This window comes from Peromyscus maniculatus, chromosome 1 (genome assembly GCF_049852395.1).
Source record: "Peromyscus maniculatus bairdii isolate BWxNUB_F1_BW_parent chromosome 1, HU_Pman_BW_mat_3.1, whole genome shotgun sequence".
Lineage (NCBI taxonomy): Eukaryota > Metazoa > Chordata > Mammalia > Rodentia > Cricetidae > Peromyscus > Peromyscus maniculatus.
In genome coordinates, this window is record NC_134852.1 from 29,107,928 (window position 1) to 29,121,905 (window position 13,978).

The 13,978-nt window shown below is 45.2% G+C and overlaps 1 protein-coding gene across 3 annotated transcripts in view; it reads left to right on the top strand.

Annotated features, from left to right (window-relative positions):
* The first annotated feature begins 1,402 nt into the window (after positions 1 to 1,402).
* Positions 1,403 to 13,978, top strand: part of LOC121827513 (MHC class I-like protein MILL1) — a 36,069-nt gene continuing 23,493 nt past the window's right edge. For 2 of the 3 annotated variants that reach the window (XM_076571153.1, XM_076571182.1), the window contains exon 1: positions 2,112 to 2,235. In XM_076571153.1, coding sequence (XP_076427268.1) covers positions 2,139 to 2,235 — 97 coding nt within the window. In that variant the 5' untranslated portion in view covers positions 2,112 to 2,138. Of the gene's footprint in view, positions 1,549 to 2,111; positions 2,236 to 13,978 lie in introns of those variants that run through there. The other variant, XM_076571209.1, reaches the window with a different exon arrangement.

A 13,978-nucleotide genomic window follows, 5' to 3' on the forward strand; every position in this document is an offset into this window, starting at 1 on the left:
TCTGAATTTATAAGATTCTATTTTTGCTGTGGGATGGTCTGTATGTCAAATTACTCTGATTGGTCAATAGATAAAACACTGATTGGCCAGTGGCTAGGCAGGAAGTGTAGGTGGGACTAACAGAGAGGAGAAAAGAAAGAACAGGAAGGCAGAAGGTCACTGCCAGCCGCCGCCATGACAAGCAATGTGTGAAGATGCCGGTAAGCCATGAGAAACATGGCAAGGTATAGATTTATGGAAATGGATTAATTTAAGCTATAAGAACAGTTAGCAAGAAGCCTGCCACGGCCATACAGTTTGTAAGCAATATAAGTCTCTGTGTTTACTTGATTGGGTCTGAGCGGCTGTGGGACTGGCAGGTGACAGAAATTTGTTCTGACTGTGGGCAAGGCAGGAAAACTCTAGCTACATATTTTGTTCTTGAGTATGTGCAGGAGCAGATACGAATCTCCAAGGCACAGAGAAGACTCCCAAGTGTGATCAACTAAGGTTACTTCCCTAAAAGCAGGGGGTAGGACATTCAGGACTTCTTCAGGGAGATACAGAAACAACATGCTTGAATCATTACAGTAATAGCCTACCAAGAGTGTAACACACAGAGATTCCAATCAAAGTAAAGGGCCTCAGGTCAACTACCAATCATAGCATGTGGCTTAGCTTTGCTGGAGTTTTGTCAAGCAGCTGTGTTGACTTCAAAACTTTCTCTGTTTCCCTAGGAGATGGGTGTGCCAGGGAAGTAAAACAAATGACACATAAATACATAATAAATAAATTCATTTATTTGAAAAATTCTGGGATTAAAAGTATGCAGCACCACCCTTACTCTCTGAGTTTCTAAACTAGTGAGAAATTATATGAACTGTCTAGTGTCTCTTCTGTGTGTGTGTATGTGTGTGTGTGTGTGTGTGTGTGTGTGTGTGTGTGTGTGTGTGTGTAAAATATTTTTTTTAATTTTACTGTTCTGCTTTAAAAGTACTCAAGTCCAGGCTGGGCAGGATCTGCTCAGCAGCAGTGGGTGCTCAGGGGCTGAGCCCAATCCAGACAGCAGCATAGCTAACCCCAAAGGTCAAACAATAGGTACCTAAGGTTCAAATTTTCCATCTTTCATGGCTTTATTAATTCTCAACAAGTCATTACCAAGGAGCTTACATTATTTGTTTTTGTGGTTGCAGAAGGGGAATTCCAAGCATAAATTTCCTGAGTCCTGAGTGTGTATGTATTTACATTTGAGTGGTCTATGGAATCTTGATATGGGGAGTGGATAATGAAACAAGGTTTCTGGTTGATGAGGGGTGTAGTGGGTAGCCATTCCAGCTTGGATCTGGAAGTTCCAACCCCCCTTGAGACTCTGGCAACTGTCATGCCTACGAGGCGGGGCGAGGGGAGGTGCTGGAAACCCGAGAGCTGGATGGGCGAGCGCTCTCTCTGTGCACGCTCTCTGTGCCTGGACCCTGGACGGTGGAGGTTGACTGGGCAGAGCTCCAGAGAACACCGCTGGATTGCGATACACCTTCCCCAGACTCCCGCAACCTATCTATTCCTTCATTTGTAAGTCATCCACTAAATAAATCTTCCTTTTAACTACGTGGAGTGGCCTTTATAATTTTCCCCAATAGAGGGGTTTATATGTATTCCAGACTCCTGATTAAAACATCAAGAAGAGCGTGAGGTGGTGGCACACACCTTTAGTCCCTGTATTCAGGTGACAGAGCCAAGCAGATCTCTGTGAGTTCGAGGCCAGCCTGGTCTGCAGAGCGAGATTGAGGACAGACCCCAAAGCTACAAAGAGAAACCCTGTCTCAGGAAAAAAACAGTCAAGAAGAAGTAACCTTCCTGCTTGTTGCAGAGATGCAGTGGGGATAGCTGTAAAGGAAAGCTGTAATGCTTCCAGGGAGAGGAAGATTTGAATCAGGGCTGCCTGACCCCAAGCATTCTCACTGTATGAGTGACTCTCACCTTCCACTGAGCCCCATACCAGCTGTTCTCCCACCAGCCAGCTGTTCACCTGCTACCAGATCTACTCCACCCATGTCCTCTGAGATGCACTTTAGTTCTTGGCATCCGGGACTGGGTGGACCTACAAGAGAAGTATGTCTGGCTTTGAATCTGCAGAGAACTCAGATAATTCATGAAGGCAGATGAAGACGATGTTGTCCTTGGAACCCAGAGCCCTAGTCCTAGTCCAGCTGTCACTAAAGTGCCTGCTCCTGGAGGAGTTGTTGGGCACCTGTGCAGGTGAGTGCTGGGCAGGGAGAGGGACCTTGCTATGTCCCTGTGCTGTGGGGGGCAGCATGAGGGAACTAGGGGTGTGTAAATACGTGTCTATGTGTCTGTTGGTATGTGAGTGTGTGTGTCTCTGTGTGTCTGTGTCTGTGTGGTGTGTGTTTGTTTCTCTGTGTGTGTCTGTGTGGTGTGTGAGGATGTCTGTGCATGGGCCTGTGTTTCTGTGTTTGGGTGTGTGTGTGTGTGTGTGTCTGTGTGATATGTGTCTGTGTGTCTCAGTATGTGTGTTGTGTGTCTGCATGGTGTGTGTGTGCTTATATGTGTCTGTATAATGTATGTGTTTCTGTATGAGTGTGTGCCTGTGTGTTTCTGTATGTTTGTATCTGTGTTTCTGTGTTGTATGTGTATGTCCGTGTCTGTGTGTATGTTTGTGTGTCTATGTATATGTCTTGTGTGTGTGTGCATGGTGTATATGCTTCTGTGTCTGTGTGTCTGTGTGGTGTCTGTGTATGTCTGGATGTATGCCTATGTGTGTCTGTGTAATGTGTGTGTGTGTTTGTGTGTTTCTGTGCATGTGGTTCTGTGTGAATGTGTGTCTTTGTACGTGTGTCTGTAACAGGGACTATGGGATTCCAGCCCCTTGAAAGCCCTTTCGGGGTCCAGGAAGAATCTGTGACCAGCTGATAATCTAATCTTTGATGATATTAAATGAATCTATGTACATGTGACCCTTTAGTTCATATGATTTATTTATTTATTTATTTATTTATTTATTTATTTATTTATTTATTTATTTTGAGTCAGTTTTCTCTCTACACAGCTTCTTTTCTGTTCTTATACTTAGCTCCTCTCTGTCCCTTCTCCTCCTGTCTTCTCACAACTTTAACTCTTTTCTACCTTCATCCTCTTCTTCATCCTCATTCTTTTCCATCTCAGTTCCTTCCCCTCCATTTCCCGGTACTGATCTCCATCTCACCGGCAGCCTGACTCTTCCAATACCAAGCAAAGCTTCCAAGCTTCCTACCAGAGCCGTGATAGCCAGCTTCATCCACAACGGGAATGTGAATAGAGGAGGTGGGGTTGATAAGGCCTGGAGTAAGTCAGAAAGGGAATTTATGTGCTCAAAATATATTCTTATAAGTGGTCAGGTGAAACGTTATAAGTCTATCACAAATGTGCTCAAACTACAATCCCACAAGTGGTTAGGTAAAAGAGTCTCTAAATCACTAAAACAAAACTGCCTCTCTTTTCCTATGCCGCCATACACTGGTCACTGCCAGACCTAGGCAGTCTGCCTCACAGCTACATTGCGCCTGGTTTGCTGTTATGGCCAAGGATGCTTGAGAAGAATATCAGGTGAATACACTGTTAGGAGTTCTTGGAAGCATACACAGCATATGAGAAAGTCATTGCAGGAATCGGCTAATATGTATACAAAAGCTAAAATATCACCAAAACTCCTTAAGCCATGGAATGACCTTTGAAAAAGTCCTTGACCTTTCCAAGTAATAGCTTTTGTGATAGAAGCTGGATTCCATTACATTTTCCTGTGACTTGCAACATGTCTGTGTGATTTTCTGTGTATGTGCCTGTGTGTTTCTGTGTTTGTATCTGTGTTTCTGTTTTGTATGTGTATGTCCATGTGCTGTGCGTGTGTCTATGTGTCTCTCTGTGTGTGTCTGTGTTTGTGCGTCTTGTGTCTGTGTAGTATGTTTGTGTCTGTGTCTCTGTGTGTATATGTCTGAGTGTCTGTGTGTGTATGTCTGTGTGTCTGTGTTTCTCTCTGTGTATATGTGTGTATTATCTAGTTGAGTAGCTGGAAAGATGCACATCTGGTAGCCATTTGGAGGAACTTTCATGTCTAAAGTATTCTGACTGTAGGAGGAAGTGTGCTTGGCTGTCCTTGGTGGGGGCAGGATGGCCAGTGGTTTCCCAGAGCTGGAAAGCTCCGCCCACAAGAAACTTTTCTCCCTAGCAGAGGCAAACACTCTGCTGGATTTTTCCCTCCTAATAAATCTATTGGGTGAGGTCTGTTGCAATGACTCTTTTGCTGGAGCAGAGCAGAGCTGTAAACCCCTCCCCTGCTGGAGCAGAGTTCTTACACTCGCATTAAGGAAACCATTCCCAGAGCCAGTGCTGTTAACACTTTGCCAGGGAAACCCTGGTCAGACTCTGAGCAGAGTTCAAGGATTGGTGGGACTTCAAGTCCTGAACAGGGACAGGGTGTTCTTTCACTGGCCCTTTTTACCCTACAGTGATAACCACAGCCCAGGGAGGTGTTGGGTCCCCAGTGTTATTTATTTACCGATGTTATTTACAGGGCACAAGAGAACATGAGGTACAACAAAACCCACTATAAGAGATTCTATTAGGGGAAGGAAAGGACAGACATGAGTAGACCTCCCAGAGAGAAATGTGCAGAGAGGGCAGGGTGGAGTCTGCTTCTATAGGTCACCTCATGGATGCACATATGGGCTTATGTAGCTGTGCCACACATGCACATGGCTTACGTGACCACACTTTGCACAGATTACTTGACCATGCTATGCACAGATTACATAGGATGTAAGGCCCTGGAGTGACTAAGCATTTTGCCTGACTGCTGACACCACGTGTGTGGTCATGTGACTCCAGAAGTGGCTAGGAATAATAACATTCCAGCCTCTTTGTTATTAATAAAAGTAAGGGGTTAGGGGTGGGGGGTGAATGAGAACTGGGCATTGTGTCTCTTGGAACTGCTTCCAGCTGACTTGGAGGGCATCAGTTAATTTTGAGAGCTGCAGGGGACTTTTTCCAAGGTAGCCGGTTGTCCTGAGGTAGCTGATTGTCTTCACTGCTGTTCTGAGCCCTTGGCAATCATCCAATGTTGCTTGGATCTTACAGCCTGGGCCTGACAGGATGCTGGTGAGGCAGAAGTTGAAGTTTAGAAAATATTTTTTCTTAGATCCTGGTACTTGGTGGGAGAGGAGATGAGGGGCGACCCTAAGGATGAGGGAGGGGGTCGCACGCAAGACCAGGAAAGTTTGAATGATACTTATCTGAAGTGGATCTGACCTGTCGGGGTGGGTCCAAGTCAACTCCCTGGAGCTCAGAAGAATTTTTAACTTTACAAAGGAGACAAATTAGACATATTAAGAAGTGACCAAAGGGAATTTAAGATCCTGAACTTGTAGCTATGATATTGTAGTGCTGAGTATTCTGCCATCAGAATTTTACTGGTTATGTTAAAATTATGGAGTCATGTAGCAAAGAGAGACAGGAATCTGGAACTGCTTTTTTTTTCTGTTATTATCAATTAGGCTTCCTATCTTCACCTGAGACAAACCTTAAGGCGTCTGTTTCCTTTCATTATCGCCCTATCACTTCAGCATCCAGGAGACACAGGTGATTGATCGCTGAGGGCAGTTAACAAACTTTTATGTATTAAAGTCTGTTTTGCAGAGTCCAGAACCTTTTGAGTCTGGGGCTGTGAATACTTCTGGGGTGTTCCTGTTTCTTACCGCCTGGGTGTATTTGATGGTCCTCCAGCTCTGTGGCTGATGGTGGTCCTGTGAGTCAGCCGAGTGGTTCATTAGAACATTGAATATGTTATTAGAGTCGGTGGGGGGGGGGCGGGAACTGATGGAGCAGAGTGTGATCAGTAGGGACAGGAGAATGCAGAGGGGGAACCTAGAAGAAAAACATATGGGGTCCCCAATCCAGTGGGGTTGAGTACAGTTGTGGGACGAAGTCTTGTTTTTCTGGAATTGGAAACAGGCTGTTGGTCTCTGTGTCCTCTAGAACTTAAGAGAGCAGGGCCCTGTTTGCATCACTGTGCATGAGGAGGGATTACCCTGGGGTAGGGGTGAGGTAAAAGGTGGTAGGTGAGATGGGTGAATCCAGTGAGGAAAGCTCTTGAGCTTAGCAGCTATGGAGGTCACAAGAATTAGCTTGAAGGGTCCCTGCCATTTGGGGGAAGTGGGGAGGGGTGCTGGCCTTGGGTGGAAGAAGGGCATGATCCCTGCTGTTGACTGGGGGTGGCAGGGGTTGTCACGTGGCCTGGATAGGGAATGGTCAGCACAATTCCATAGGAGAGAATAGAGGTGATAGAGTAAGGGGGTGAGTGGGAGGTCAGGGAGTGGCAAAAGTTTGAATAGAAGGCCAGAGGCTAGAACTGGCCTCCCATACATGAGTTCAAACAGCGTAATTTAAAGCAGTTGTGTGGAAAGAGCCCAGACCCTGAAAAGAGCCAGAGGCAATAGTTATACCCAGTAAAGGTGAAGTTCCTGTGACATCTTAATAAGTATATTTTTAAAGGAGTGATTAGTCCATTCCACCTTCCCTGAGGATTGAAGATTGTAAGGGATATAGAAATGCTTAGGGATGTTAAAAGCTTTAGATAGGGTTTGAGAAATCTGGGAGGTAAACTCTGGGCCATTATCAGACTGAAGAGAGGCAGAGATCCCAAATCGGGGCATAATCTCCTGGAGAAGGAGGTCAGAGACTGTCTGAGTCCATTAACAAAAAAAAAATGGGAAAGCCTCCACCCAGCTCAAGAATGAATCTGCTAGGACAAGGAGGTATTTAACTCATCTGGCAGTAGGCATATGGGTAAAATTGAGTTGCCAGTCAGTCCCTGAAAGGGAGCTCCTAGCCTGGTGAGTGAGAAAAGGTTGGCTCTGATATTTGGAACTGGGATCTAACTTTTGACAGATTTTACAAGAGGCAGTAATAGTTCTTAAGAAATGCAAGTCCTCAGGGGTGGGCTGCAGGTGGGCCTTGACAAAATGAGACAGAACCTGACAATTAGGATGAAAGAGCTGGTGTACATAGGACAGAATTTGCCAAGTGTCAGGGGTGACTGTGAGGATGTGGGTTGTTATGGATTCCCTGTGGTGGGTGGGATGGCTGGAGGGCTGTTGTCCTAGCTGTCTGGTTGACCTGATTATTCCCCTTAGAGATGATGGAGCTGTCAGTCTGATCAGACTGGCAGCAAATAATTCCTATAGCTTTGGGGGGTGGGAGGCCTTTAGCATGACCATTATTTGGCCTGAGTTAGATATGGATCCTCCTGTTGGTGTAAGAAGCTCACATTCTTTCTAGATAGCAGTGTGGGACAGGAGGATATGAAAAGCATGTTTAGAGTCTGTGTAAACATTTAGGGATTGTCCCTGTAACAACTAGAAGGCACAGGTGAGAGCTATTAGTTCAGCCTGTTGGTTAGTAGTGGGAGCAGACAGTGCCTTGGCTTTAACCCCAGTATCTGACACTATGGCACAGCCTGCTTTGCAGGTCCCCTCATGTAAAAAAGAACTGCCATCTGTGTACCAGATTTAAGTGGCCTGAGGCAATGTACCCTCCTGTATGTGTGAACGATGGGGCAATAGTTCCTCTAGGGTTTCAGTGCAGAAATGAGATGAGTAGTCAATATTAGGTTGAGGGACAAGATTTGAGATATTAAGGGGTGGGCAAGTTTGGAAAGTAAGTGTGGCATCTTCCACTAGTACCACTTGGAAAGAAAGAACTCAGGAAGGAAGTAAAGGTTGTAAGCCTTTGTAAGTTAAGAGATGGGACAGGTTGTGGTGGGAGAAGACAGTGGTGGGTGACCCAAAAGTTAGTTTCTTTGATTCATGAATAAGGAGCTCAGCAGCTGCTAAAGCACATATGCAAGGTGCTCATCCCTGAGTGGTGAGGTCTAAGTTTTTGACAGGCATGCTACAGGTACAAAAGAGAGTCCCAGCTGGTGTCCTAGGGCTCCAAGCGTGTATCCCTCCCTTTCTGTTACATAGAGGGAGAAGGGATGATTTAGGTCTGGGATGTGAAGTCCTGGGGCCTAGAGGAGAGCCTGTTGGAGCTCCCAAAGGGGTTTAGTAGTGGGGTGAAGGAGGGGTTCATGCAGGGAGCCAAGAGCTGCCTCATATAAGGTGGGGAAAAGATGGGACCCAGGACCATAGGAAGCCCACTATTCCCAGGAATGATAGAATCTCCTGTTTAGTGGAGGGGACTGCAGGAGACTGGATTGGGTTATTTCTTTCTAAAGTTTCTAAATAGCCTTGGGGGTTGGGGTAATGCTTAGACACAAATAGGTGACCTGAGGAGTGGACAGCTGGACCTTGAAGGCGAGACTGTATAACCCCAGCTGGACAAGAAATTTAGGAGAGCAGAGATGTTACTTTGGCTAATTTGTAATGATGGGCCGCAGAGTAGAATGTCATCTACATACTGTATGAGTTTAGAGCCAGGGAGAGACAGAGAGGGTAAGTGAGAGGCTAGGCCTGACCAAATAGATGTGGGGTGTCTCTGGATCCCTATAGCAAGACAGTCCAGGTCAGTTGCATGAACAGGTGAGTATCAGGGTCAGTCCAGGTGAAAGGGAAGGTACATTGAGACTGAGGGATGAGAGGAATAGAGAAGAAGGCATTTTTGAGAACTGAGAAATGGGAGATTTCTGAGGGGATAGAGGAGAGGTGTAGTTAGAAGTTTTTCTGTGTCCCACCTGGTCTGAAGCCACCCAGACCCAAGTAAACACACAGAGGCTTATATTAATTAAAACTGCTTGGCCATTAGCTCAGTCCTACCACTGACTAGCTCCTACATTTAAACCCAGTCCATTTCTGTTAATCTATATGTTGCTACCTGTTCCATGGCTTTACCTGTGTGTCATTACATGCTGCTTCCTGGATGGTGAGCTGGCATCTCCTGCATCAGCCTTCCTCTTCCCAGAATTCTCCTTGTCTGCTTATCCTGCCTATACTTCTTACCTGGCTACTGGCCAATCAGCGTTTTATTAAACCAGAATACATGGGCATTATCCCACAGCAGAGAAGAGTGTATGAGGATTGGGTACCACAGGATAGAGTGGGACCACTGCAGAATTAATGAGCATGAGGTCTTGAACCAGGCAGTAGGTTCCATTAGATGTCTTAACTGCAAGTACAGGGTTGTTAAAAGGAGAAGAGGTTGGGCAAAATAGCTTTTTTCTTAGAAGGTCAGAGATAATAGGTTTAAGCCTCCTAAGGCTCTGGAGTGAGAGGGGCTACTAAGCTTGAGTGATGTACTGGGTACTGTCCTGTAACTGGATAATAATGGAGCAATGGTGCCTGGCAATAGACGGGTCTTGGGTGTCCCAAACTTGGGGGGTCTACCTGAGAGGCTGGCAAGGAAAATGACACATTAGAGCTTATGGGGTGGGTGGCTAGCAGGAGAGGAACTGCTGTTGAGTCAGGCAAATGGGGGAGCAAATGAAATAGAAGCTCCTATCTTGGCTAAAAAATCTCTTCTCATTAAGGGCACAGGGCTAATTGGCACAACCACAAAGGTGTGGGTAATAGGGATAACCCTGAAAATACAATTAAGTGGTGAGGACTGATGATGTATATAAGGCTGTCCCCCTACCCTGACAATAGGGAGACAAGCAGGAGAGGTGGGTCCCCCAAACTCCCTCAGGATCTAGTAAGTTGTCCAGGTGCCCACAAAAAAGGAAATGGATCACCCTGATACTGGAATGGCTACACGAGGCTCCCTGTGGGAGATGACAGGTGTCAGGTCTGAACCTGGGCACCTTCAATTGTCCATGGCCAAGCCTAGAAGGTCACCTGGAGGGTGGTCTGTGTTTGATGTTCTCATGCCATGAGGTGCACGGGGGAAGTTAACTGACCTATGTCCCTCTTCGTGGTCCTTTGGACATAGACCAGGCAGCCCACACAGAGCAGGACAACTATGAGCCCAATGGTCTTCTGGACCACATTTAAAGCAAACAAGGACTGGGAGTACTCGGGCAGTTGCCGCAGGTGGTTGGATGGCCTTCGCAGCATTTGGTATTTCTGTTTAGGGGCTTTCTCATCTCTCCCATGGTACGTCTTAAAAGCCAGCACTAAGACTTTTGTCTGTGGGGGTCTAGAATCTTCTCTCCAGCCATTTAAGCTTAGCCCTAATGCTGGGGAAGCTCTGTGAAAAAAAAATGGGTCATAAGGAGCTGTCTTGCCCTCTGGGCTCGCAGAATCTAGATTAGAATATTGTAAGCAGGCCTTTGTAAGTCGTTCTAGAAATTGAGGTGGATTTTCCTGTCTGTCTTGAACTATATCTTGAAGCTATTCATAGTTTATTGGTTTGTGGACAGCCTTTCTAAAACCTGCTAGGAGACAGGTCATAAACTGATCACTAGCTAGAGAGCCACCCAGGGTATTATAATCACATCATGGATCCCGATATGGGACCACCTCAGCCCCGGGAAGATATGCTGCATTAGTCTGGTGGACCTTGTCTGCATGTATCCTAGCCTGTTCCTGTAGACGAATTTCTATGTGGCCTTCTTAAATAAAAAGCACAAAACCAAATATAGGGTGAAAGCCTTAGATCATGGAAATAGGGAAAGCCACCAACCAACTTTACCTCACCAACTCTTCAGCTTCCAAATGTGAGTTACTTCCTGTCTACCCATGCCTTTATTGCCTTGCCGTTCTGCCCTCTCATTGGCTCTCTGAGCCCAGCTACTTCACTTCCTCTTCCTACACAGCTCTGTCACTTTCTGTCTGTCTGTACAGACCTCCAGGTCTCTATGCTTGATACTGAATTAAAGGTGTTTGTCACCATGCTTGGCTCTGTTCCCGAGTGTGGCCTTGAACACACAAAGACCCTGCCTGCTAAGTGATAGGATTAAGGGTGTGTGCTGCCTGACTTTTTTGTTTACTATGGTGGCTGGCTCTCCTCTGATCTACAGGCAAGCTTTATTAAAGCACAAATAAAATATCACCACATTTCAGCACAAATAAAATATCATCACATGTTCCCAAACTCATCTGCACTCCTCAGGAAGTAGGTTGTTAGTTAGGCTCATGTGTATATCATGAAAGGTGAGATTATAAGATTGAGTGATATATAGGAATTCTTTAATAAAAGAAGTAGAATTAGATGCATAAGAACCCAATTTTTTTTTCTAGCTGAGAGAGTTCTGCCAGTGGGAAAGGGACATGTACCTTAACCAGTCTATCCACTCTGGCTACCTCTCACAAAGGGAGGATGGCTGGCAGGTTGGCCTGACTGGGGTGGGATTCCTTAGCAGCTCAAGAAAGCATGACAGGAAGAATAAAGGTGAGAGCCAGAGTCGGGCAGTTGAATCAGCCCAGTACCAGAGAGGAAGAAGGGGCTGGGGGAGTCAAGGGAACAGTCCCTGGAGGAGAGGAAGGAGCAGGAGGTCATAAAGGCTGGGATTCATTAGCAGGGTCTAGAGTGTAGTGCGGGGTTCTTCTGGTTCAGGCTACACAGCTAGGAGCACCGTGGGCAGGCGAACAGGAATCGAGGAGAGAGGGTTTGGAGCTGAGATGGTAAAAGGCTGGGAGGTAAGGCAACTCTTTCCATTTACCCATTTGCTGACAGAAGTTAGATAACTCCCATAAAATACCAGGGTCCAAGGAGCCATTATGTAGCCATTTTTTATTGTTATCTAAGGGGTATTCAGGCCATTTTTTAGTACAGAGGCAGATAAGCTTAGAAGTCTGTAAGTAGGACATTTAAGCTAAAAGGTTTGAGGGTTTCTAAAAGGCATTCCAGAGGAGATGTGGGGCTTATGGGATTGGAGTCCTTATTTCCCACGGCTGTGGCAGAGAGAAGAAAAAAAATAATTGAGATTCAATAGTTTTAATATCTCAGGTGTCCCGGAGATTAATCAAGGATCAATTAAGAATGGCACAAGTTGCTCAGTGTTCCATCGAGAAAAGAGTGAGGGCTGGGGTGGTAGCCTGAAGGACAAGGGTCCAGGAAACAGGACAAGAATGAAAAATGAGGCCTCAGACCACAGTCGTGGAGAATGACCAGGGGTGACAGTCAGCGATAAAACCCGATGTGTGGAAATTATGAAGTTGTCTGAGTTAGTGTAAGATTGCAGGGCAATGCAGGACGCTGCTCTGGGAGTCTGGAGTCTGTGCAACAGCCAGTGTGTTTCACTGTACCTCTCTTTTTCTATCAAATCCCCTGCTGTAGTAGAGGGAAATCCAGAAAAAAAAAGTAGGCTTTTCTTGTATAATATTAGTGGGATCAGCCTTAATATTATACATCCCAGGGGCTCAGGAGAGAGAACTACAAACAGCGAAATAGAAATAGAATCTCAACACACCGAGCTCTTTAGTCCATTCACTTTAATTCTCTGGAATAACATCCTGTTTTCACAGCTTCAGTCCTGTTCTGGTGCCTAGCTCCTTTCTTGCCTGATTTCCCTTTATATTTATCTACTGCTCCCTCTAAGTTCTATCTTAATTCTCTTGTCTTAATTCTGCCTCATCTAGGTTCTTTTCAATTCTCATTCTTACCCAGCTAGTACTTCCCTATCTGACTCTTCCTCATCTTCCATCTCATCCACATGTTCTCTCTGGTCAAAATCCTCCTTATCCTTCTCTGTTCTCCATCTCTCCATCCTCCCCAAGTCTCTCAGAAGTCCAGCTATAAACCCAAGCATTAGCAATCCCCTGTTCAAGCAAGGTCACCAGGCTTGAATTCCTCAGGGTCATAAAGGTAGGTAAGAATTTTCCTCAGGCAGTGACCACCAGGCTTCCATGTTCAAACAGAGGGGTGATAAGAATCACATAGATGGGCAGTAATTGTTAATTATCATTTGCAACCCAAAAAGGAAGTGACTAATGGGGAAATGAATTAACTAATGGCTAAATTTGGGTAATATCTAAGAAGAGGGATCTTATGTGCTCCACTATAGTCTTAAACGTGACTGGTAGAAAATGTTAAGTATCTATAAGTTGCTACATCAATGGAGAAAATAAAACTGTCTTCTTTTTTCCTGTGACTCCTATCTATCCAAGCCATCTGCTGTTTTTCTGCAGGGTGGGGGAAGTGTGCTCAGTCGCTAGGCAACCTGTGTACAGCTAGATGCCTCTGATGATAGTTAAAGGAACATTTAGGAAAGGAGGAAGTTAGGCTTAATTGGCACATCCGCCAGGCCTTCTCAAACGGGTAGTCTGGATGGTTAAGTCTGTTCTTAGAGAGTACAGAGGTATCTCTGATAAGGTACTTTCCACCATCTGGGGATGGACCTGGCCGGATGCTGCCAATGATGATAATTACAGGGAGGCTTGAACTGGGGTTCTGGCTGTGCATAGCTGTCAGTGCAGATGGTTATCTAAATATTCCTTTAGTAGAGGGGAAATAGTGCCCAATAAATGAATGAAAAGCTACAATAGCACACAAGAAACTCATAACAGAAAATGACTGATAACCAAAAGCCAAATATCACCAAGACTCCTTGAGCCTCAGTGTGACCTCTGGAAGGCCCTTGGCTTCTTCCAGGTATTAGCTTTGTCATAATCAGCTAAAACCCTACTTTGTATATTTTTGCAGCTTCCAACAGGCTTTTTTGTTCAAAATACTTTATCCTGGGTCTCAAGTCCCTCAAGCTTCCCAGAAATGAAGTGCAGAAAGCTTTAACAGGGGCCTTAATGATCCTGAGTGTAATGAACGAGGAGAGGCACTTGGCTCCCCTAGAGGAGTAGGAGCCATTTCAGGGGATTTTAAAACCATATCATTAAAAAAGGAAACTTCCTCCTCATCCTATGAGGCATCAGGAAGTAAAAATAATTCAATAACTGACACTGCTTCTTTGTTCTTAGGACTTTTATTGCTATTTTTTGATTTTTGATTTTTATATTTTATTCCCATGTTTTGGAGTAAACCAACCATATTTATGTGGGTGTTGAACTACAATTTAAAGTTGTTAACCAACTTTATGACATGGGTCTAAGCAATCTCCTATCAAATTCCACAGTACAAACAC